General features: G+C 37.7%; 1 protein-coding gene across 4 annotated transcripts; it reads right to left on the bottom strand.

Moving 5' to 3' along the window:
* Positions 1 to 1398: 1398 nt before the first annotated feature.
* ZNF322 (zinc finger protein 322) lies at positions 1399 to 26413 on the bottom strand. 4 transcript variants are annotated; one of them, XR_002726237.2, is made up of 6 exons: positions 26103 to 26413; positions 25213 to 25301; positions 17118 to 17156; positions 10681 to 10750; positions 2590 to 5736; positions 1399 to 2269 (listed from the first exon to the last, which is right to left on the bottom strand). XR_002726237.2 is itself a non-coding variant. In XM_023191592.2 (5 exons), exon 5 carries the CDS (start codon positions 5559 to 5561, stop codon positions 4353 to 4355), a length of 1209 nt encoding a protein of 402 aa, XP_023047360.1. In that variant the 5' UTR covers positions 5562 to 5736; positions 10681 to 10750; positions 17085 to 17156; positions 25213 to 25301; positions 26103 to 26413; the 3' UTR covers positions 1399 to 4352. The 4 variants fall into 4 exon arrangements, 3 of the variants coding, with proteins under 3 accessions (XP_023047360.1, XP_023047358.1, XP_023047359.1); XM_023191592.2 differs by having other exon boundaries at positions 1399 to 5736; positions 17085 to 17156; XM_023191590.2 differs by having other exon boundaries at positions 1399 to 5736.
* Between the last annotated feature and the right edge of the window lie 532 nt (positions 26414 to 26945).

Below are 26945 nucleotides of genomic sequence, written 5' to 3'. Positions count from 1 at the left end.
GGCATCATTCTGCTTGAGTCAGATTATCTAAGTGTTTGCATCAAGTGTCTTAGATACATAAATGTCCCCACTTAAAAATCTTAATTATTTTTTCCTGCTTTTCCTATTAACTGTCCTGTCTAGGGGACTATCTTTTTAATTAGCTTTTTCAAAGAATAAGGTGTTGGTTTTATTGATTCTCTGCATTATCTTTTTGTTATTTTCTATTAACTTTCCTGTCTAGGGGACTATCTTTTTTAGTAGCTTTTTCAAATAATAATAAGGTGTTGGCGAGGATGGTCTCCATCTCTTGACCTCATGATCCGCCCGCCAAGGCCTCCCAAAGTGCTGGGATTACAGGCATGAGCCATCGCACCTGGCCTACCCCAACTTTTTAAGTTTCCTTTGCCAGATGGAAAGATTCCCTCTGCAAGTGTTAACTGCTTTCAGCCTCTCTCACTCATTTAAAATCCAAATCCCTGCCTGGGTAAAGTGATGACACAAGCTGATGTTTCAGGGACAAAGAAGCTTCAATTGCACTATGAGTTTCTTTTCTCAATAAACAACGTAAAGACCATTTCAGGAAACACTTGCGGTGTGTGTGCTGGATAGCACTTTTCCCTTTCTACTTCACCAGAGACATATTTCTCTTTCAGTTACTTCTGGGGGTCACGGTTATTATTTTTCCCAGAAATATTTCTAACAACAGTCCACTTCAATGTTGGGAGTAATATCACTTTAAGTTAGAAAAATAAGCATGAAGGCTGCAAGTCTTGTTCTACCTACAGAACTCTATATGAATCTCAGGAGGAAAAACCAAACTTAAAGCTGTACCTTTTCCCTTCCCTGTTTCATCCACATCATACCTCCTTCTTATCCTCCTCTCACAATGAAAACCACTTAAAACTCTGGGATCTATTCTGTTGGTAGAGCAGATATAAACTAGGACGAACTTTATAATGGTGGGTAAATTAGAGCAACTATTTTTATACCATCTCCATCCCACTCTAATTCAACAAGCGATAAGACAAAGAAGGAAGAATTGGAACCAAATGTGGATCTCACTGGGAATTATAAATTTAAAATTTTCCCTAACTTTGAGGGTGTTACTCACACAAAAAAACCACAGATGGTTTTGCTGCTAATGAATTTCAGCAGGGCCCCAAACATGGTCAGTTCAAACTATTAGCCCCATTTATGGAATACAGTGCAGAGGTTCCAACAGGATCCAATGTCCACAGCACAGCATAGACAATATTCCTTCTGTTCCTCTCTGCCTCAGCATCCAAAATTGCTGGAATTACGAGATCGTCCAATGGTTATCTCTACCTCCAGGTCTAAGTATCACGTTATTAACCACTTTATTCTAATGCAAGTGTAGAGGAAATGCTGTTTCTCTCAGTACAGTGGAGACAGAAATGGAGTTTTTCAGAACAAATGTTTATTTAAGAATTAAGGGCAAACAAAAACATTAAAGCATAGGAATACATCAACTGAATACAAGTTGCCTTGTTTGGTCTGAAATCTTGAAAAAGTTAATCTAACTACTTACCTGAGGTAGATTTAGGTTGGCACTGCTTCAAGGGAACCTCCATCCATCCCAGAAGTTACCATCTAGTTTTGGTTACAGGCTCCCAAGTGGTCCTCTCCAACCTCAGGTTATGCTATATGAATAATACCAAAACCTTTTTTCTCCCATGGTTAAAAGCCCTCAGTCTTGTTTCATACCCCCAAAGTTCTCTGTTTGAGGGATGGTCCATCATTAATTTACTTAAAAACTAGAGACAACTACCAGTAAGATCAGTTGAAAGAGGGTCAAGTCATTGCCCTGTTAATGATACCAACTTTGACCCCTTCTCCATATTCTCTCTAATGACTAACAAGTAGCCATAAGGACTACTTTTCATCACCACCATGCCTCACACCCAATACTATTTTAAGTATATTACAAATGTCAAACATATACTAGTGATAGGCATGATTTTCACCAAAGAGAAAAAAATACATCTTGTGTGCCTTATCATACTGGGCATTTTTCATGGTACAAGAGCTATTTCTAAAAATTACGAAAACATGTCAGATCAAATAAACTTCCAGGATCTTTTTCTAAAAGAAAGAAAAATACCCTAGAATCCTTATTATCACTATAAGCTATATTCACTGGTCCTAATATTATCATGATCATCAACCAGTCATTAGGATCAAAGCTTAGAGTCATACACAAGGTAGCAGTGTAGCAGTTCGCCAACTCCATGAATCCAAATGGCAATACTCTCTGAAGCTCAGGGATCTGCTAGGACAAATCAAACCAAAATCAGAGGATTTGGACTAGTAACAAAATATCTATTCACTAGTCTACAAAGTCCCAAATACTACAGGAATCTGAGGTATTGGTATTACACGTCTTTGAATCTGAGGGAAGAAAAAAAACTGACATGTGACCACTGATAGATCTCTGGATTAATTATAGTATTTCTAGAGATCATTAAAGACAATCCTAATTATACTTTTAAATTGGAAACATGTACTTATCCTTAAGCCTCTGATGAATCCGCCAACTACTTTTCCCTTCTAGTATTTAGAATTCTGCATTCCACGCCAAATGTATACCTTATAATGTGGTGATTGCAATCCTTTCCCTGGGATTACAAGGTATTTTCTCTTTCCTTGGCAGAACTGAAATAAATGAAAGATGTATCATTATGGGTCTTGATTTGCTATAAACAGCAGGATAATGGAGTGAAAAGAACACTAGGTTTGGAGTTAGGATACTCAAAATAAAAAAAAGCCTCTTATATTAATAATGCATCATTATGTGATTTTTTACTCTATGCCTACTGAGGCTTAAACTTTTCTTTCAGTCTTCCTGTAGCCATTTTACTAGGAGTTGACTGTGGGTATCCATTGCTAAAAGAGATGATAAGTGAAGTCACAAAAATATGGACACTAAAACCATCATAACCATTATATGAAATTTGCACTTTGAGTTAAAAAGAAATGAATTTCTAAACTTGAAATTTCAAATACCAGCAAAAACTTGAAAGATATTTTAGGGGAAAAAACTTTTGAGAGTATGCCTCAACTGACACTAAGTAAAAAGCTGAGTATGCTCTCTCTTTATAAGATTGGTCCTGCAAAGGGAAAACTATTGGGAGAGTTTTGATCTAGGATAGCTACTCCCTAGCTTCTTAGTTCATTTCACTGCCACCAAAAGGCTGCCATGTTACTATCAACACTCTAGTCCCATCCTAGACAAGCATAAAAATATCAACCAAGGCAAAGTCAATATACTCCTTTCCCCCAACAGTAACACATGCCACACCTTCTATCATAAGGTTACAGTCCTTTCCTTTATTGGATTTCTGAAATTTTTAAAAAGTAAAAGTAAAGCAATCATTAAGTGGTTCAGATAAAAGAAAAGCATCTTTACCTGAGTTAACCATCAGGTCTACTCTGACCCGCCCTAGCTTCTCCCAGAACAAGATTCTGGGTATCTAAAAAACTATTTTCATACTGATTTCATGTAAAGTCCTCTCTATCATATGAGTCAACTAACTATGAGAACAGTTCTTCTCATACACATAATATGTACATAGATTCTCACCCACAAGTAAATCTCTCATTGCAGAACAGGTTTTTGGGGGCCCAATAAGACAGGAGCTTCTACCAAAGGTTTTTTCAGACTCAAGGTAAGTATGGGTTTTTTCACTTATGTGAGTTCCCTGATGTACCACAAGAGTTGATCACTAACAAGCACTCTTCATTCAGACACTTGTAGTCTTTCCTCAGATTGGGTTTTTTTGGGGGTTGCAAACCCAAGTAAGGCTCTCCAATGAATGTTTTTGCCATACTTAAGACAAATATACAATTTTTCACCAGTATGGCTTCTCTGATGAGTAAGTCAGAGTTCTATTAGAAGCTTTTTTCACACTTGCTGGGGCTTCTCCCCAGGGTGGGTTTTCTGAGATCCAATGAGATGTTCATACTGTCTGCAGCACGACTGACACTGAAGGCATTTAAAAAGTTGTTCTCCGGTGTGAATTCTCTTATAACGAGGAGAGTTGAGCACTGCTAGAAAGCTCTCTCACACTCAGGGCATTTGTAAGGTTTCCCACTTGTATGAATCCTCTTGTGAGTGATCAAATTTGAAGCTCAGACAGAAAGTTTTCAAAAACTCTGGGCATCTGAAGTGAGGATGAGGTGTTCTGTGAGGGCAGCTCTCTGGGCAAAGAATTTCTCCTACTTCCAATTGCAGGCTCTCTGGTCCCCACTGAATTCTGAGCTCTGAGCAAAGTCTGAGATTTGTCTTCATCTTAATGAGTTCTCTGATACGTAAATAATTTTTAATATTGGTATTACAGCTTCTTGCCTGGTCAAGACATCTGTGAGGCTTCTGATGCATGGGGAGGGCTAAGCTCAAGACCTTTTTCACTCACATTACAGATAAATGGTTTTTCACCAATGTGTACTGTCTGATGTTGAAGAAGGGCTGAGTTCTGGTGGAAGCTTTTATCACATACAGTGTATTTGTAGTGTAGTTCCTCTGTTTGAGTTCTCATTTTCTGTTGGGCAACAAAGTCCATACCTAGGAGGAAGCCACTCTCACACGTAGACCACTGATGCGGTTTCTCTTCCATGTGAATTCTCTGATGTACAATAAGATCTGAGCTACAGTTAAAACTTTTCTCATACTCAAGGCATTTAAAAGTGTGAGTGTGAGTTGCCTGGTGCCTAATTAGGTTGGCACTCCGAGTAAAACTTCTCATACATTCCAGGCATTTATACGGCTTCTCACCTGTGTGGACTCTCTGGTGTACGATAAGGTCTGATTTCTGGCCGAAGCATTTTTCACAGGCACCACACTTATAGGGCTTCTCCCCAGTATGAACTCTTTTATGTACAATGAAGGCTGAACGGTGTCGGTAACTTTTCTCACACTTATTACATTTGTAGGGCCTTTCCCCAGTGTGAGTTCTCTGGTGGCTAATAAGATCTGATTTCCCACTGAAAGCTTTTTCGCACTCGAGACACTTAAATGGTTTCTCACCTGTGTGAGTTCTTCGGTGCCTTATGAGGTTTGTACTTCTACTGAAGCATTTGTCACACTCACTACATAGATACGGTTTCTCACCAGTATGGCTTCGCTGGTGGACGAGCAGATCAGAACTCTGACCAAAATTCTTGCCGCAAATGTCACATGTATAGAATTTTTTACCTGCGTGTGTTCTCTGATGTCCTGAAAGCGCTAAGTGGTGCCAAAAGCTCTTCTCACATTTGCTACATTTATAAGGTTTCTCGTAATTGTGGATCCTCTGGTGTGAAATAAGATCTGAGCTTTGGACAAAGGTTTTCTCACACATATCACATTTATAAGGTTTCTCCCCAGTATGGGTTCTCTCACACATAATAAGAGCTAAGTTTTCACAGAAGTTTTGCTTGCATTCAAGGCACTGGTATATATGACTATCTATTTGAGTAATCTCATGCACATGAATAAAAATCTTTTTACCCTTCTGAGGGCATACATTATATATTTTCCTTTTTTGAGTTCTCTGATTACATCTCTCTTCTGAAGTGTACATTTTCTATGGCTCTCTCCTAGGGAGTTTTCCACTGGTCTTCTTGACCCATCATTGCCCTCACAGTCATTTTCTTGATAAAAACTTGGAAGATACATCTGTTTCAGGCCTTTCAGTCATGAGCCTCTACAAGTTTCCAGCATCATATATGTTAATTCCTTACTTGGTATTTCCAAGCCTGTGAGACAAAGTAGAAATATTATTTATATTCCTACAACTAAGAAAAGAATTCTCAAAATTAAAATCATTGCAGAAAAGACAAACTGTGTATCAGAGGCCCTAAGTCTTCTAGGTTTTATATGGCTTGAAATCAGTTATTTGCTTTTCCTCTTTGCTAATATAAAACTGATCAGCAATACATATAGGAAACTACAAGTAAGAACTCTTTCCTCTATGAATCTGGGTAATTTTAAAACAAGAGCTCTTCATCCTTCTTTGCTTCAGCTGAGAAATCAAGACAAGACTAATAATTATTATGCCTGCTCATGAAGAAAGCAAATCAAAAGGGACCGTCAATGAGTATCTCTGGAGTCCTTTCTGCAGAAAGCTTGGAAGAAAGTAGTTAATGATCATTAGAATTCCCAGTGACCAGAGAGAAAAGTAAGGTTTCTAGGACTCTGTCTTCTTAGTGGTGATATTAGGCAAGTTTCTTAACCACTGTGTGCTTCGTTTCCTCATCTGTAAAGTGGATTAATAATAGAAACTACCTTACATGGTCCCGTGGAACATTAAATCACTATGAATCTCCTGGTAAGCCCTCTGTTTTGGCTCTTACTGTCACTATTATTATGACAAAGGGGCTTGGGCTTAAGATTCTGCTTTGATATGATTATATAAGCACATAACTTGCTCAAAAAGAAAAATCCTGACTGATTATAGATAAAAGTCTAGGCTTGGAACATAGATTTATAACAGGTGTTTCTTCACATGGTGAAAAGCTGTAAAAAAAAGTTGTTTTCCTCCTCATTCTGTGGTTTAGAGGTATGCACACATACAGAAATGCTTAAAGGATCAAGTATCTTAAAAAAAGTTAGGTTGATTCAAGAGAGTTCAGAGGGAGTAATGAGTCAATGCATTTATCAACTACCAAAAATAGACTAAAGAACAGAAATAAAAGGAAGAAAGAAGCCATTTTCCATATCCTTCACACTTAACTCTCTTCAGTGATCTTTTCATATGTTTGAACCTCTCCCTCATATATTCAGAACCCCCATCCATCACCTAAAGAGTATGACCTGATAATTTTGCTTCCTATTTTACTAAGAAAATGGAAGCAAGCAAGCAAAACAACACCGCATACACAAAACCAAAATCCTTTCCACATGCTCCCACCACGTCAAACAACCTCTTTTAAGTGTGGTCATATACTGCATCTTTCCTTCCGCTACCATAAATGGCAAACTTCCCTTGCTCAACCTAAAGATAGCCTTTCCATCTGTATACCCCCCTTCTTTGTTCACAAGGACATCACTCTAGCAATTCCACCCTCCCTTTCCTGCATTATCAATTTATTCCTTTCTATTGGACCATTCCAATATTATTTCTCTTCTCAAAAACAAAAACACAATCAACAAGAAAATCCTCTCAACTGCTTCACACTCAGGCTGTTCTCCCATTTCTCTGTTCCTCTCCACAGTAAAACTCTTTGAAATAAATAAACCTGTTCATTGTCTCCAATTTTTGTATTCCAAGATTTCTGTAACATACTCCAATTAAACATTCAACCCTCACTACTCTACCAAAACCACTCCTGTTAGAAACCTACAAGCTCTTAAGAAATCTGACTCCTAGTTACTACTCCGATCCATTTCTCTGCTCTTCCTCTACTTATTCATTGCACTCCAGTCACCCTGAGTTTTTGCTGTTGTTCAAATAAGACAGACTCACTCCCATTTCAGGGTCTTTAGCCTTGGTATTTCTTCCTGGCTGAAGGGCTCTTCCTCCAGGAATCTTCGAGGCTCTCTCTCTCACCTCATTCAAATCTTTGCTCAACTGGCATATTCTCAGTGAAGTCATTTCCAACCGCCCTGTTCTAAACTGTACCACACCTCCATCCCAGCTGACTCACACAAACAATACTCCTCTCCTTTTTGATTTTGTTTTTCTCCATAGAATGTAAGCCCCTAAAAGACAGGGATTTTTGGCTCACTTCATTCACAGTTGTTTCCCCAGCACTTAGAACAGTGCCTGGCACACAGTAGGTACTCAAACCTAGAAGAGGAGTTCTTACTTGGCATCCACAGACTCCTAGGTAATTTCTGAAACTTTTGAAACTGACTGTAAAATGTTCAGTATATGTGTACTTTTCTGGGGAGAAGGTACACAGTTCCTTAAATTATCAAAAAGGTCCAGTATCCAAGAAACTAGATATTAGATTGGAGCCTATTTGTAAAGGAAATGATATTAAAGCTCACTGAATACAGCAAATTACTAAGTGTAATGGGACCAGAACACAAATAACACTTGCACTCAGAGAAAAAAGGAAGTCAAAAGGATCTAAAAGACATGGTAGTAACATGGTTACCTCTGGGTAATGAGGTGATAGATAACATTCTGTTTCTTCAATTTGTTAACCACAGTTTTCCAATTTCCATTCAGCAATCTGTATGCTTTCCTTGCGAAAGGCACAGAGGCTGCTACTTTTACTTACTTTTATTGAAGTAAAAGTTATTTATAAATATAAAAAGATATACCAAGATTTCAAATGTCGACTCAGAACTGTTCTAAAATTTAAAGGGATAGGAGAAAGAACTGAATGATGTGGGAGTAGTGCAGTTTCTTCAGAGTCAAAACACAGATCCACAAGAAATGTAGTATTGTGACCACAGAGGGACATAATGGGAGAAAAATGCACTGCAAGGCTAACAAGAATAGGGAAGTCAAAACTGAAGCAGACAAGCTAAACAAAACAGACATGTTTATGCTAAATACAGTGATTAAAATTCTACATTTCAAATATGTGGCGGAAAGAGAGATCAGACTGTTACTGTGTCTATGTAGAAAAAGGAAGACATCAGAAACTCCATTTTGATCTGTACTAAGAAAAATTCTTCTGCCTTGAGATGCTGTTAATCTGTAACTCTAGCCCCAACTCTGCTCGCAGAAACATGTGCTGTATTGACTCAAGGTTTAAGGGATTTAGGGCTGTGCAGGATGTGCCTTGGTAAAAATGTGTTTTCAGGCAGTATGCTTGGTAAAAGTCATCGCTATTCTCCATTCTCGAGTACCCAGGGACACAATGCACTGTGGAAGGCCACAGGGACCGCTGCCCAAGAAAGCCTGGGTATTGTCCAAGGTTTCTCCCCACTGAGACAGCCTGAGATATGGCCTCGTGGAAAGGGAGAGACCTTACTGTCCCCCAACCCAACACCTGTAAAGGGTCTGTGCTGAGGAGGATTAGTGAAAGAAGAAGGCCTCTTTGCAGTTGAGATAAGAGGAAGGCATCTGTCTCCTGCTCGTCCCTGGGAATGGAATGTCTCGGTGTAAAACCCGATTGTACATTCTATTTACTGAGATAGGAGAAAATTTACTGAGATAGGAGAAAACCGCCTTATGGCTGGAGGTGAGACGTGCTGGCGGCAATACTGTTCTTTACTGCACCGAGATGTCTGTGTAAAGTCAAACGTAAATCTGGCCTATGTGCACATCCAGGCGCACCACCTTTCCTTAAACTTATTTATAACACAGAGTCCTCTGCTCACGTTTTCCTGCTGACCCTCTCCCTACCATTGCCCTATAGTCCTGCCACATCCCCCTCACCAAGATAGTAGAGACAGTGATCAATAAATACTGAGGGAACTCAGATATCAGTGCCGGTGCAGGTCCTCACTTGCTGAGCTCCGGTCCCCTGGGCCCACTTTTCTTCCTCTATACTTTGTCTCTGTGTCTTATCTTTTCTCAGTCTCTCGTCTCTACCTTGTGAGAAATACCCACAGGTGTGGAGGGGCAGGCCCCCTTCACAAATATTTGAGCATATCTCTATGATCTATGAATTGTCCTAGAAGTTACTTTTTTTTGGTCGAAATTACATCTTTCAGGTGACTTTCACAGTATCACAGAACTCCTTAGACTATAAGACCAGAGTATACTCTGTCACTGTCACAATCTCAATCCTCAAAGCCTAAAGTATCACAGGCATTACTCCTATTTTCTTTTATTAAATTGAGCTTACGGAGCTAAATGGCAAGTATCTGCTTTTGCCTTATAGTCAAAGGAAGTGAGCAAAGGACTTACACTGGGGCTGGATGCCAGATCTACTCCACCTATCGCCTGCTTCATCTCAGTTAATGGCAAATTCATCCTTTATTTCTTCAGGCTAAAACTTTGGAGTCATCCTGCACTCTTCTTTCTCATACCTCACAATCAAGCCATCAACACATTTGTTGGCTCCATTTCAAAACACATCCAGAGTCTAACCACTTCTCAACAGCTTCTGTTGTTACATTCTGGTCCAAACCACTCTTTATTTCTTACTTTCACAATAGCCCAACAGGTCCACTTGAGCTGCCCTGCTAGCCTGTCACTGCCTCTCTGACACCCTTTTATATTATTCTTCTCTTTGCATGTTCTAATCCAGCTGCAATGGCTTCCTAGCTATTCCTCATCCAGACATACTCCCCTTAGGGCCTCTGCGCTTTCTTTCTTCTGCCTACAGCTTTCTTCTTCCAGATGTGTGCATGAATTTCTCTCAATTCCTTCAAAGACTATTTTTTCAGATGTCATTTCTGAGGAAGGCCTTTCCTAATCACTCTGTTTAAAGTTGTGAATAGTCTTCATGCCCCAGCATTCACTATTCCCCTTTTCTGTTTTACTTTTCTTCATGGCACTCAAAACCTAACAGACCACATAATTCACTTTATTCAGTTTATTGTCTATTGCTAAAATATGACAAGCATATCTGTTTCGTTTGATGATCTTTGTCTACCATATAAAGTAATGCCAGGTACAAAGTTGGTGCTTAACAAGCATCTGCTAAGTGCATGAATGAATTCTCCTTGAAATTCTATTTCTCTCCTTGTCTGATAAAAGGACTGAATGTCACAAAGAATGGGAGGTACTCTGATGAGATGAAGACTGGGAAAGAGAAGGGACACTTCAAAATACTGAAGTAACTGTAGCTTACCTAGAATCCAGACGGAAGAAAACATACATTCCTGATCCTGAGAATTTGACTTCTCAAGGAAGATAGCATTCTGTAAAACACAAAGACAAGAAAAGGATAAAAAGCCATAAATGAGAGAATTTAGCACTAGATCATTTACACTCAAAGGACTTAACAATGGGTAAACTACAGTTAAAAAGAACAGATGGGTTTTCTTATCTAATCCCTTAAATTCAATTCTGTAGAGTCTTAAATCATCCCATATGACTCCTTAGTCAGAATCTATAACCCATCTGCACAATCTATAGCTTCCTTTGTAACTATAACAACATTGCAGCAAAGGATTCCTAACACTAAATCTCGGTGACATCTTGAAAACACTAAGCCATTATCTTCCCCACATGAACTCAGGCTGTCCTGATCCAAAGTATAATAGAGACTACAAAGTATTTTTGGGATTATAACAAAATTACCACCTTACTACCACTGGAACCCACGTAATTATCACAATTTTGGTTATTCAAAATTTGTAACACCCTAAGTTGCTTTATATTTCAACCACAAACAACCCAGGAGGTGGTCAATTAGGGGCACAAAAATAAGTTAAAGAGTCCACAATTAGCCATTATGTCTTTCTCTAGAAGTTTTAACCTGCCTTATCCTTAGGTTAATGGGACTTTCATTTCCCTCAACAACCTTCCTGCTACTGAGGATCAGACGCAAAAATGGAACTACTTGGACCCAGGCAGCGATAGGGCCATACAGCTGAGGGTCTCTATGACACATGTCACCAATGTTATCCTACTGAACCCAACTACTAAGTCTGGACAGAATGTATGGTCCAGTTATTTGACAACTCTGAAAAGCACATAGCATGCAAGTCAGGAAAGACCAGAATTTTAAATGCCACTCAACTAGCAGTGATTTTACTTCCTTTCTTTTTTTTCCCCCTTTTGGTCTTCTTCAGTATCCTGGGGCCTAAACTCAATGTAGCCCTAAATACAGAAGTGAGGGAAGCTGTAAAACATAATTGTCAACTGAGACTTTTCAGAAAACCTATGAGCTTCCTCCACATCATTTATTTATTTATTTTTATTTTAAGTTCCAGGGTACCTATGCGGGATGTGCAGGTTTGCTACATAGGTAAACGTGTGCCTATGCAAACGTGTGCTGTACCTATCAACCCATCACCTAGTTATTAAGCCCAGCATGCATTAGCTATTTTTCCTGATGTTCTCCCTGCCCCCGCACCTTGCTACAGTCCCACTGTGTGTTGTTCCCCTCCCTGTGTCTATGTTCGGATTGTTCGGTTCCCACTTATAAGTGAGAACATGCAGTGTTTGCACACCAATTATTTAAAATTGGCCATGGAAGTCAATGGACAGAAAACTGACTTAAATATGAAGAAAAAAAAAAGGAAAATATCTCTAGAAGAAATATAAAGAACGTGGTAATAAAACACAGTCAGAGGGGATAATGGTGGCTACAGAAATCCAAATCTCTCAATACATCCTTTAAAAGCAGTAACAAAAAGATGAACAAATGTACTATACAAAGCCCACACTGTCACCAAATCCCATATAGCTGTCTCTCACATTCTAGCCATAAGCTATCAGTGAGAGCAAGGACAATCTGAGAATGTGGGGTAAAGAGAAGAGAGCTGGCAGTGGGCAAGATTGACCTAAAATTTATTGCCAGAAAGAAAAACCCACTCTAAGTACAAAAAACTTTATCACAAATATGTAAAAAAAAAACAAAAACAAAAACAAAAAAAACGCCATTTAGGGTTCAATTCTATCTGTAGTTTCAGGTATACACCAGGAGTCCTGGAACATATCCCCCACGAATAAGGTGGGATTACTATGTTGTATTAATGGCAGGTGAAAGTTAAAAGATACTATTAAACTAAAAAATCATCTGAAGCTAAAATGGCCTTTTAGAAAAGAAAAATTTTAAAAACCTTAAAAACCAAATAATTAAAGGTTAAATATAGAAATTTATTTTTTTAATGGACTAAAGGCATTAAAAAAGATCTAAGTACGGACGAGTGCAGTGGCTCATGCCTGTAATCTCAGCACTTTGGGAGGCCGAGGCAGGCGGATTATCTGAGGTCGGGAGTTCGAGACCAGCCTGACCAACATGGAGAAACTCTGTTTCTACTAAAAATACAAAATCAGCCAGGCATGGTGGTGCATGCCTGTAATCCCAGCTACTCGGGAGGCTGAGGCAGCAGAATCATGTGAACCCAGGAGGCAGAGGTTGCGGTGAGCCGAGATCATGCCATTGCACTATAGCCTGGGCAACAAGAGCAAAATTCCACCTCAAAAAAATAAAATAAAATAAAATAAATCTAAGTACGAAAGTAGCTAATGTAACAAAAATCAAACATTCAAAAAAGAAAGTCACAAAAGAGCTATGAAAACCTATCATGTAGAAAAACACATAATAAAATACAGTTATAACAAATAATATGACATTGTTAAAACCAAACATCAACTATATCAATAAATATAAGTGAGCTTAACACACCTATTAAAAGAGATTTTCATTCTGGCTCACAAGCAAGACCTAACTGTATGCTAAATACAAGAGACACCTAAACCAAAGTGACTCAGGCAGGCTAAAAGTAAGCAGGTGGGAAAAGGAACACTAGGCAAACAGAAACAATAAAAGTAGAGCTTTTGATCCTGATATCAGGCAAAGCAGAGTTCAAGCCAAAAGCATTAAACATAATAATACTTTCTAAATTACACTAAAGTCATGGTTATCTATGTATCACATTAAACAGCAGGCACATTTACAAAGGAAAAACAGAGACACAGGTACAAAGAAACAGAGATAAAGTATTAATAATAGGAAAGCTTAATATACCACTCTCAATAAAAGACATACAAACTGGACCAAGAAGAAGTAATGATGCAGAAGGCCTAAATAACCTAATTAATAAGTAAATCTTATTTATATTAAACTGTATGCCATGATAAGTACACATTCTTTTCAACCACACATGAATCATCCACAAAAATCTGTCATATATTATGTAACAAAGAAAGCATCATTAATTCTCATAAACATTATAAGAAACAATCTGCAGCAAAACTAGAAATTTATTAAAATATCAAATAACAAAAGGTCCTTTCAAATGGGGGGAAAATAAACCATTAAAAAACTCTTCAGTAAAAAGGGCAATGAAAAATTTAACAAAATTTCTAAGTATTCCATAATTGAAAATATTACATATTACAATCTATGGGATCAATTTAAACCAGTTTATGCCTATATTTCTTTATCAATAAAAACAGAAGAATTAAACTGAACAAGTTAAATTCTTAGATCAAAAGCTAATAAAAAAATAAATTTCAATTGAGCCCAGGAGTTCAAGACCAGTCTGGGCAACATAGCAAGATCCTGTCTCTATCATTTTTTTAAATGGGAAAAAAATCAAAATAATAACAAAAATAGATAAAAGGAGAAATCAATGAACTACAGAACACAAAAACAGTAAATCTAATGATAAATCAAAATCATACTTATTTTGTAAAACTTAAAGAAACAGATAAACCACTAGGTAACTTAAAGAAGAAAAAAAGGGAGAAAGCACACATTTACAAAATGAGAAATGACAAGGAAGAAAAACCACCGAACAGAAAACACACACATACATGAAACCACTTTGCAAATCTCTATATAAATAAATATGATTAACTATGAAATGTGTTTCTTTATGAAACATAGTTAGAGTTGACTCCATTAAAGACATAAAGTTTTAAAACACCAATTTGCAGAGGATAAACAGAAAAAGTTATAAAGGAACCATTCCATAAAAAGCACTAGGCCCACATTGTTTCACAAAAGAATTCTACAAACCTACACAGACCAAATAAATACAATGCTTCATACATATTTTCCAGAGCACTGAAAACAAAGAACAACTTCCTAATTATTTTTGTGAAACAAGAATAGCACTGATAACTAAACTAAAGAAAAGAGTATAAAAACTATTAATGTCCAATACTGCCTTTTTTTTTTTTTAAGAGTTGGGGTTTTGCTCTGATGCCCGGGCTGGAGAAGAGTGGCACAATCATAGCCCACTGTAGCCTCAAACTCCTAGGCTCAAGCAATTCTCCTGGCTCAGCCTCCTGAATAGCTGGGACTATAGATACACACCACCATGCCTGGCTAACATTTTTTATTAATGTGGGAAATACTATAAAAATTGGTATCACATTAAGAAAATAATATACCATGACCAAGTGGAATTTTTTGCAAAATTGGTTCAAAATTAGACTATCTTTCAACATGAGGAAATCCACTAAATATCCCATACAGACCTATGGAGAAAAATAATGTAATTATCTCCATAGACAGTGAAAGAACTTGCAACAGAAATCAGCATCTATTCTGGATAAAAACACTCAAGAAAGTGGGAATTAACAGATACTTCCTTTTAATATCATAAGACATACATTCTTTCATCTAATACCTTAAGTTAGAAAAACTATAAAAATTTTTACTAAGATCAGGAACAAGGCAAGGATGGCCAATACTCCTCTTTTCAGTCACTGACCTGGAAGTATTAATCAATGCAATTAGAAAAATCAATTAGAGGTGTGAAAGAAGTAAAACTATCTCTATTGGAGGTGATTTAATAGTATAATTAGAAAACCCTACAAAAGACCAATGCTAAAACTAACTCAAATGATAAAAGAATTCAGTATGGTAGCAGGATAGAAAATTCACCACATAGAAACCACCAGTTTTTAAAGTAAACATAAATAATAACTAATTGGAACACACAATGATAGAGAACAACCTTTGTATAACGGCAGCAATATAAAACTACTTAGAAATAAATAAAAAATAGCCATGCCAAATAAACCATAGGAAAACCTTCTCCCTCCTGAGACCCAAAAATAGACTTGAAAAAATGGAAGGACATCCTTTGTTGCTGTATAGAACAATTCAATATTATGAAGATGTTCCCTCCTAAGATTTATAAACAATGCAATCTCAATAAAAATAATAAGCTTATTTATGAAACCAGAGTAAGGAGTGGCAAACTATGGCCCACAGGCCAATTCTGGCCTGCCACATGTTTTTTTCAAATAAAATTTTACTGAAATAGGGTCATACTTATTCATTCATGTATTGAAAGGCAGAATTGAGCAGTTACAATAGAGACCAGATAGCCACTAAAGCCTAAATAAAATACTTTCTGGCCCTTTACAGAAAAATCTCCAATGCCTAAGCTATACAGTTGCTACTCAAGTTCACTTTGAAAAGACCAACAAGGACAGCCAGGAAGCAATGAAAAGACAGAATATGAAGGGTAACTAAACCCATGAGACATTAAAATAAACTCTAAAGCTTCTAATATTAAAACAACAGAGTTTCGAAACACAATTAGATAAAGAGACAAATAGAATAGAAAATCCAGAAATAGACACAAACACATATAGAAATTTAGTATGCAATAAAGATGACATCTCAAATCACCAGGGCAAAAATGGACTTTTTAATAAACGATGGTAAAACATCAAGGTAGCCACATGAAAATAGGTACAATTTGATCTATACCTCATACCACACACCAATATAAACTCCCAATTGGTTAGCGATCTAAATGTATACATGGAAACGATAAGATACTACAAGAAAACTAAAGTAAATTCTACCTTAATCTTAGGGTACCAAAAATTTTCTATCTGTAAGACTAATCATTTGACTAAAAATAAAAACTTTTTTAAAAGTTTTCTTTTTTCTATTTTATTTTATTTTTTTGAGACTGAGTTTCACTCTTGTTGCCCAGACTGGAGTGCAATGGTGTGATCTTGGCTCACTGCACTCTCTGCCTCCTAAGTTCAAGTGATTCTCCCGCCTCAACCTCCTGAGTAGCTGGGAATGCAGGCATGAGCCACCATGCCCAGCTAATTTTGTGTTTTTAGTAGAGACGGGGTTTCTCCATGTTGGTCAGGTTGATCTCGAACTTACGACCTCAGGTGATCTGCCCACCTCAGCCTCCCAAAGTGCTGGGATTACAGGAGCGAGCCACCGTGCCGGCCAAAAATATTTTATACATATAAAAAATAAAGTTAACAGTCAATGGGCAAACTGAGATAAAATATTTGTAACAATATTTGAGATACAGGAACAATATACCTAATATATAAATATCTCTTAAAAATTGACGGAAAATAAAAATCTGATACAAAAATAAGCAAAAGACAATTCTCACACACAAAAAATATAAAAATGTCCCTTAAACATATGAGAAGCTGTTCAATCTCATAATTAGAGAAATGCAAATTAAAATACATGACATTATTAGGAATAGAGAGAAACTTCTTCAAGTTGATAAGCACATCTATAAGAAAACCACTGCTAACATCATACTTAATGGTGAAAACTTAGAAGCTTTCAGCTACCATCAGAAACAAGGTAAGAATGTTCTCTCTCACCACTGCTTTTCAACATCATACTGGAACGGACAGATAATGCTGTAAGACAAGAAAAATAAATAAAAGGCATACAGATTAGGAAGGAAGAAATAAAACTGTCTTTGTAAGTGACATGATCACATATGTAAAAATCTGAAAAAATCATCAACAAAAAACTCCTGGAACTAAGAAGTGATTACAGTTAAGCTTGCACAATACAGGGTAAATATACAAATCAATTATTTTCCTCTATATCAGCAATGAACAAGTGAAATCTGAAATTAAAAACATAATACCATTTACATTAACACTCTAAAAAATGAAACACCTTAAGTATAAATCTAACCAAATATGTTTATAATTTATGCAAAGAAAATTTAAAAACTCTAATAAAAGAAATAAAAAAGAGAACTAAATAAATGGAGGGATATTCCACATCCATGGATAAGAAGATTCAATATTGTCAAATAGTCAGTTCTTCCCAACTTGTACTATAGATTCAACACAACCCCAGCAAATTATCTTGTAAATATTGACATATTGATACAAAGTTTATATGAAGAGGTAAAAGACCTAGATTAGCTATCATAATGCTGAAGGGGAAGAACAAAGTTGGAGCGCTGATGTTACCCAACTTCAAGGCTTACTATACTACTTGAAGTTACAACACTAAAGATACAGTAATCAAGAAAGTGTGGTAATGGTGAAAGAACAGACAAATAGATAAATGGAACAGAAGAAAGTCCAAAATATACCCATATATATAGAATCAGCTGATCTATGATAAAGGAACAAAGGCAATAGATACAATGCAGAAAAAGTCTTTTCAACAAATGGCGCTGAAGTAACTAGACATTCACATGCAAAAAAAAAAAAAAAGAAGAAGAAGAAAATCCTGTCATTTGCATCAACATAAATGAACTTGGAGGACATTAAGTGAAATAAGACAGACACAGAAACATGAATACCACATAATCTCACTTACATACAGAGTATGAAACAGTCTAACTGATAGAAACAGATGGTAAAATGGTGGCTACCAGAGGCTGAGAGGTAGTGGGGTTGGGAAGATATTGGTCAAAGGATACAAAATTTCAGTTAAACAGAAGGAGTAAGTTCTAGAGTTCTACTCTAGGTAAGTTCTAGAGTTCTACATCATGGTGACTACAGCTAATAAAAATACACTGCATATTTGAAAATTGCTGAGAGTAGATTTTATGTTCTCACCACAAGAAATGGTATGTGAGGTAATATATGTTAAATAGCTTGACTTAGCTATTCCACAATGTATACATATAAATACATACATATTTTACTTCTCAATTAAAAAAAATTTACAAACCCCAAATGAATCAGATACCTAAGTATAAAACACAAAACTATAAAACTTCTAGAGGATAACATAGGAGAAAATCTAGATGACCCCGGGTATAGTAATGATTTTATTTTTTTGGGATGGGGGTCTTGCTCTGTGACCCAGGCTGGAGTGCAGTGGTGCGATCTCAACTTACTGCAACCTCTGCCTCCCAGAATCAAGTGGTCCTCCCACCTCAGCCTCCTGAGTAGCTGGGACCACAGGCATATGTCACTATTCCAGGCTATATTTTTCTATTTTTGGTAGAGACAAGGGTTTTATCGCGTTGCCCAAGTTGGTATTGAACTCCTGAGCCCAACTGATCTGCCTACCTTGGCCTTCAATAGTGCTAGGATTACAGGCGTGAGGCACCACGCCTGTGCTGGCAATACTTCTTAGATACAACATCAAAGGCATGATCCATGGAGGAAAATTGGTAAGCTGGACTTTAAAATTAAAAATGTCTGCTCTATGAAATAAACTGTCTAGAGAATGAGAAGACAAGCCACAGACTGGGAGAAAATATTTGCAGAAGACACATCTGATTAAAGACTGTTATTCCCAACATTTTAAAATCTCCCAAATATACAAAAATATACATATACCCTTAAAACTCAACAAAAAAACAAACCAGTTTAAAAAATTGGCAAGTCAAGCCAGGCATGGTGGCTCACGCCTACAATCCCAGCACTTTGGGAGGCTGAGGCGGGTGGATCACCTGAGGTCAGGAGTTCAAGATCAGCCTGGCCAATATAGGGAAACCCCATCTCTACTAAAAATACAATTAGCTGAGCCTGGTGGCAGGAGCCTGTAATCCCAGCTACTAGGGAGGCTGAGGCAGGAGAATTGTTTGAACCTGGGAGGCAGAGGCTGCAGTGAGCCAAGATGGCACCACTGCCCTCCTGCCTGGGCAACAAGAGTGAAACTCTGTCTCAAAAAAAAAAAAAAAAAAAAAAAATTATAGGCACTCCATAGAATGTACAACATAAAGAGTGAACCCTAATGTAACCTATGGAGTTTGGGTGACAATGATGTATCAACTTAAGTTCATTGATTGTAAGAAATGTATCACTCTGTTGAAGATATTAACAGTGGGGGATGCTGTGTGTGTGCTATGTGCACGTGTCAGGGTAAAGGGAGTGGTAGGGGACATACGGGTACTCTCGGTATTTTTTGCTCAATTTTCCTATGAATCTAACAGTTCTCTAAAAAGTAAAGTCTATAAAAAATGAAATAATTTTTTAAATGTACACAAAATACCAGTTCTCACCAATTAAATCTGCATACATTAAAAGGTATGACAATGCATTTTGTGGTCAACACTGTAAGGAAACAGACACACTCATATGTTGCTGGGGGGAATGCAAATTGGTAAGTCTATATAAAAATGAAATAATTTTTTAAAAGTACACGAAATACCAGTTCTCACCAATTAAATCAGCATACATTAAAAAGTATGACAATGCATTTCGTTGTCAACACTGTAAGGAAACAGACAAACTCTGTTGCTGGAGAGAATGCATATTGGTACAATCTCTTCTGCAGGGGAATGTGGCAGTATGTAACAAAACTAGATATACATTTACTTTTGACTCAGCAATCCCATTTCTAGAAATGGACTCTGAGATTCAACTCCAATAACATGAAAATATAAAGCATAATATTACTCACTGTAGTAATGTTTGTAATGGAAAAATATTTAAAATAACTTAAATATCTGTACATAAAAAAATGGTGAATAAGCTGTGGTACATCCATATATAATGGAGTACTATGCAACTGTAAAAGAGAATGTGGAACATCTTTATCAACTGATGTGATTTCCAAGATAAATTATAAATTTTAAAAAGCAAACTGTAAAAAAGTATGTTGTATTTTATGTAAGAAAGTAGAAATAAAAATATGTATTTCTCCACTTGCCCCAAAAAACAAGAAAGTAATGAGATTGGTTATCATTACAAGGCAGATGAAAATGGAACTGATGGCACAGGAAAACAGAATTGGGTGGAGGAGGAAGAGTCATATTTCTCTAAGAATATGAAGACACAACACACATAGTTTTACTTTTAGAATTATATTTTACATATTCAATAAATGAATGAACTAATGAACTAAATAGTCAAGATGGAGGAGAAAAGCATAAAAACAAACGTACCTGTGTTTCAAATAAATAACAACTATGCAGAAGAGGGAAGAAAAAAAAAAAAACTCTGTAACACAGTATTGGGACTATGTACATTCAATCTCAAGATAAAAATAACTTGAATCAGTAGAGGTTTTCTCCCCTGTCGGGATAAGGGTACACTACTTCATGTGTATCCTAGGACTGAATAAATAAGTAAATATACTATGGATAATGTCACCTAGATTCCTCATTGTCAATGAAGAAGGCTAAAAATATAGAAAAGAGAAAGGCTAGAATCAACTCTGTAGGGTTTAACTGGAATTAGAAGTATCAGTATAAGTCAAGATTTTAAGGTTTATATAGAGAATAAAGAAATGTATGTATGTGTGAAATTATGTGCGTGTATTTTTTTTTTTCCTAGTAATGTTTGCTGAGAAGTCATGGAAACAATAAAATCCTAGTAGTAATGAGTATACCAAGCATTCAGATACAGGTTTCTAAATACCATTCTCCATTGAAAAGAATCAAGACTCTTTGGAGAAATAGCTGTTTCCAGGGTTTGGAAAGTGTAAGATGAGCCTGGACTATCCTGATGTGTCAGAAAGTAAGGAAGTGCTCAAAAAGTGGTGCAATATGCCAGAAGGACCCACAATTCAGGATGGAAGGACTGCCACTGTACAAAACTGGAACAAGTAGAACACTGAAATAAGTAATAACAGTAATAAATTAGTCACACAATAAGAATCCATGAATTTGTACTCATTTAAAAAAAAGTGTATAGAAGGGAAAACTTTTTTGCATTAGAAAAGCAAACAAATACAGGAGAAATGATGGAATTAAAAACTTCATGTTCAATCAAGAGTACTGCGCAAAAATCTAGTGGATGAAAAATTTTATGAGAATCAAGATATTTACATAATCTGAAAATATCTCCCCACTAGATATTTAATAATTATAAATACAAAAAGAGTAACATCATAGTATAGAAACCTGGAAGACGCCACCTTAACCAAGTGGTACTTCAACTAAAGTGAATATGGCCAGTAATGAGATAAAACATCATGTGCCTCCTAATATGATGCAAAGAGAAGAACATAATATCACTTCTGAGGTATCTTGCCAAAAATGTCTAAACTGAATCTGATCACGAGGGAACATCAGAGAAACCCAAACTGAGGGAAACTACCAAATAAATGGCCTAAATATTCAAAAAATGTCAAAGTTATGAAAGATAAAGTCTAAAAATATGTTCACAATAGAGACAATACTATAATTAAATTAAATGACTGATGCTGAATTAGATCTTGGCCCACAAAAAACATTTTTCTCTTTTTGTCTTAAACAACATGAGTGGAGCAATTGGCTAAGTTCAAACAAGGTCTAGAAATTAGATAATAGTACTTATTCTATGAATGTTAATTTCCTGATTCTGATAATGGTAACGATAATTTCTAGAGAATATCCTTGTTTTTAGGAAATATACAACTGAGTATTTAGGACAGGCTTTCTCAACCAGGGTTCTAGAAAAGAAGTCCCCACAGAAAATGAATCTGAATGACTGTTTTCTCAGTTCTTCTAAGGATGGCATGTAGCTAGTAGTACTGTACATGCTTATGGGGATGTTGATTCTGATTGCTTCTGTTGGAGAAGAGGCACGATGTCTACAACTTACTCTCAAATAGTTCAGGAAAAAATCTATATATACGTGTATGTGTACTGCTATGCTTTGAATGTGTCCTCCAAAGTTAATGCATTGGAAACCTGATCCCCAAAGCAGTGACGTTGGGAAACGGGTACTAATGGGAGGTATGTGGGTAACAGGGGCACCACCCTCATAGACTAATGCCATTATTTCAGGAGTCAGTTCCTCATAAAAAGATGAGTTTGGTCCCTTTCTGAGCACTCTTGCTTGCTCTCACCCTCTCTTTGCCCTTTTGCCATGAAATGACACAGCAAGAAGGCTCTCACTAGATGCCAGTCCCTGTCTTGGACTTTCGAATCTCCAGAATCATAAGCCAATAAATTTCTGTTCATTACAAATTACTCAAGTCTACAGTATTCTGTTATAGCAGCCCAAAACAGACTAAAACGTTTGTTTAATAGAGTCAAAATCCTAAAGCAAACATGGTAAAATGTTAACATTTACAGCATATGGGTGAAGGGTATATGGGAGTTCTTTGTATCATTTTGCAATTTTTGTATGTCTGTACTTATTCAAAATTAAAAGGTATTTTATTTTGGTTTTCAAAAAACATTGTGGCTAAAGGTTGGTTTATTTTGGTGGTTAATACTGACAGTTTAAGCTGTGTATGCAGATTTTGGTTCAAATTCCCACTCTACTCCTTTGTAGCTGTGGTAAGTAACTTAATTTCCTTTAACTTTAACTTTCTCTTTTTTCCTCACAAAGTTGCTATAAGAACCAAGACATTGCCGGTACTAAGCTCAATGTCTAGGGCTCAGTAGATGCTTAATAAATGGTAGATTCTATTATTTTCTTAATTCTACCTTCACATGCACAAAACCACTAACATGTATTAAGCCCATTTTCTATGCTTGATTCTTGTGCAAAGCCTTATTCAAAACCCACTTAAAATAACTAATAAAACAATTTGGCCAGTTAATGATTAATATGAAGATTATGCAAAAACTAGAAAAAATTTATGGAGCAATATTAGAAGGAAAAGGAAGAATTCCAACTCAGAATCACAATTAAGTAAAGATATGCAGGGATACAGAAAAATAGCTGTAATTCATTAAAGGTTTTGTCTTTTAAAATTTGTACTATTGTTAAGCTCAAAAGGAGAATACAGTGAAAATAAAGGATTCTTAGTTCTGTCACAGCCAGGCAAATCATTTACATTATTCCCTAAAGTTATCAGTCCAAAGTGTCTTATTTGTGCTAAACAACCAATGAAGTGTGGGGCATTAAGAAGAAGAAGAAAAAAAACTGAATAAATAAGGAAATAATTTTCCTGTTTATATCCAAGTTTTTTTTTAGATGTCAACACCTAAAAAAGTAAGTGTGGGTGCCAAACCTCAAAACAGATCATAAGGCCAGGCGCGGTGGCTCACGCCTGTAATCCCAGCACTTTGTGAGGCCGAGGTGGGTGGATCACGAGGTCAGGAGACCCAGACCACAGTGAAACCCCGTCTCTACTAAAAAATATCAAAAAATTAGCCGGGCATGGTGGCAGGTGCCTGAAGTCCCAGCTACTCGGGAGGCTGAGGCAGGAAAACGGTGTGAACCCAGGAGGCGGAGCTTGCAGTGAGCTGAGATTGTGCCACTGCACTCCAGCCTGGGTGACAAAGCGAGGACTTCGTCTCAAAAAAAAAAAAAAAAAGATCATGACACTTCCCTAATTTCAAATACTGTTTCCTATCACACTCAGAATAAAATCCAAAGTTTTTACTGCCCCACATAATGTGGCACCTCTGCATATCTTCAGCCTCACAGGCCACCTCCGAGCTTTTTGCACCTGTTCCTTCTGCCTAGAATGCTCTTTCCCATGCAGCTTACTCCTTTATTGGACTCAAGTCTCTGCTTGAAGATTACTTCCTCAAAAAGCAGCACACCCTGACTACCTTATCTAAAATTTAGCCTGTGTTGCTTTATCCCATTTTATTTCTCTCCATAGCACTTATCACCATTCAACTTTGTGGTACACATTTTATATTTGTTCATTTGTTTGTCTTTTTACTAAAATATAACTTCTACTAGGGTTAGGACTTAGTCTTTTGCTTACTGTAATATCCCTAGTATCTAGAGTACATTTGTTGAATAAATGAAAAGTGTGAACAAATACCAGAACAAAAAGGCAATCATCATCCTTGGACCCCCAGTAGCAATATAACAGACTAGACCAGTAGCCCTGGCTGGTTCATCTAGCAAGCCCAAATACATCTTTCAAGTCTTAGCTCCAGGGTACCCTCCTTTAGGATGCTTCTCTTGCCCCATCCTAGGAAGAGACTGGTACTCTTTCATGCCTAGGGTCGAAGTGAAAGGAATAAACTAGAACACAACAAAAGTCCAGGCAGACAGGCTAATTCATACAACTTGAGAGTTCATGGTTATCCTTAAACGGTATATGGGACCAAGAGACAAAGTTAGTAAAGCATTATTTAAAAACTAGATGGTGTTTACAGGCCTTAGGCTTGGAAATTTCTCATTTATTTTTCATTGATTACATGGATTATCTCATTTAGTCCTCCCAAGGATCCTATAAAATAGGTATTAATACCAATGTTTGGATCTTACAGATGGAAAACCTGATGCTTACAGCAGTTAGATAATCACCCAACAACTTACAAATAGCAAGTAGCAGAGTCAGGATTTAAATACCTATCTTCTGACTCCAGAGCCTACCTAAGCATTAGGCATACTACCCTCTTTGTGTTACAAATCAATCAAAAAGCAATTACTGCAAGCCTAATGTGTATATGCATGCATATTGAAAAGGAGTAGAAAATAGCCTTAAGTTGGTAGGATAGGGCCCAGTTTTATTACTCTGCTATCTTAGGAGCTAAGAAAGGGCCATTCTCTTTTTCCATATATCTTCTCCCATACTTTCCTTTCACCCTGCCCCACCTCACGCCCCCATCCACATTTATACAGAAACAGAGCCTGGTATGCCACTTACCATAACAAGAAAGACTCAAGAACATCTTCCTTTTGGTTTCAAAAGGTCTCTAGTCCAGTACTATTCACAACACTCAATTCTTCCCTCTCCTAGAAGAAAAATCAATAATGTAGATGATGACCTTGTGAAATTTATAATTCATAATTTTTCTAAAGCTGGCCTAGAAAACTGGTCTGATTTCCTCTCCATTCTAGTGAGCATCCTTCAACCATAGCTTATCTCTTCCCATCTTTGCTTACATTGTTTCTCCTGCAGGAAGTACCTGCCACGGGTAGCCATCAGTTCCGACTAACTGTAGACAAAATGTCAGGAGTCTTTCTGAATAATTACTAACTGCAACTTCGTAACAAAGCCCTAAGCCTCGTTTTTCGTTTGTTTTTTCTCCTTCTGCTAATTGTTTTTGTATGTATTATCTCAACTTCTAAGATCAAAGACCCATTCGTCTACCACTACAAACCCCAAAGTGCACGCGATAAGTGTATATAATATAAAGTTATATGTAATTCCGTTTTCCAAAAAGAAATGGTTATAGGAAGATTAAACCAGATTTTTCTGCAGATAGATTCAACTGCAACATAACTAATTCCTGCACTGAAGATGAAAAGAAAAATCCACTCAACGTCCTTTTTTTCTCGATATATATGAAAGATATATATTGCTTTGAAAAGTGCCTTGCCGTGTTTACTATTATTATCTCTAGGAACTATCGTACTAAGGTTCCCTTCTTTCAACTTTTCATTGACCATCTTTCAGTCCTCCGTCCGCCGTCAGGCGGGACAAGACCATGCTCAGTGTCCAGGAACAGGGGCTGGTCCCACTCGACTGTGGCCCTGGGTCTTGGGTCCCGCCGCGCACCCATCCCACCCCTGGGCCCCGCAGGCCGCGCTTACCCTGCAGCCGCCGGCGCCGCCCCTAGGCCTGGGGATAGCACTTCCGGTTACTCTCCGGACACTCGAATCTGGGCTTCCTGGCAGCCGCAGACTCTGCGGTAGTGGATCTAAAAGCCAGGCATCGGGAAGGAAAGAAAAGCGAACCCGGGACGGACGAGAGCTAGGAGTAAATCCCTTCGTGCTCCTAGACTAAGGGAGTTGAGGCCAGGCCGCCCACAGAGCGCTTTAACGGAGCGCGTTAAGGGCCCGCAAGGCCGGTTACGCAAACCCTTTCAAGCTGGCTGGGAAGAGGCCGGCGCAGCCCCACCCCCGCAAGTCACATGATCACCCCGGTCCGGCTATTAGGGCGTTTCAACCCCGGCCCCTGGGCCAATAGGAGCCGAGTCTTCGGAAAGGGGCGGGGCCCGGGGCGCCTGCGCCCTGGGAGCCCTCGGCGCTTTGGTAGGAGGCGGTTTTGCTGGCGCAGTGGAAGGCCAGCTGTGGGGGTAGGCAATCACTGCCACCTTGTCTAAGAAGAAACGGCACCAACAGCGTTGCAGTTTATGTTACAGTTTTCCCAAGGCTGTTAACTGAGGTCTCAAACCAGGAGTAGAGTCACAAAGATTAGATGCCACCGACCCTGAGAAAAGCACCTGGAAAGATCTGGATCTGGAAGAGATAGAGGATTCTGAAGCACAGTGGCAGCGTTGTCATCCACGAAGATGTGGCCAGCGAGATGGAAGAAATGCTTTTAAAAGTGGTGGACTTGTGTGGGTGGAGAAAACTGCAGCGAGAGAAAGTACTGTGGGAGGTTCCCCAGTCCTTGCTGATTATGTTTCTGATTTGGAATCAGCTGAGAGTAAA

Source organism: Piliocolobus tephrosceles, chromosome 5 (genome assembly GCF_002776525.5).
Source record: "Piliocolobus tephrosceles isolate RC106 chromosome 5, ASM277652v3, whole genome shotgun sequence".
NCBI classification, from domain to species: Eukaryota; Metazoa; Chordata; class Mammalia; order Primates; family Cercopithecidae; genus Piliocolobus; species Piliocolobus tephrosceles.
This window is presented reverse-complemented; position numbering and strand designations above follow the sequence as displayed.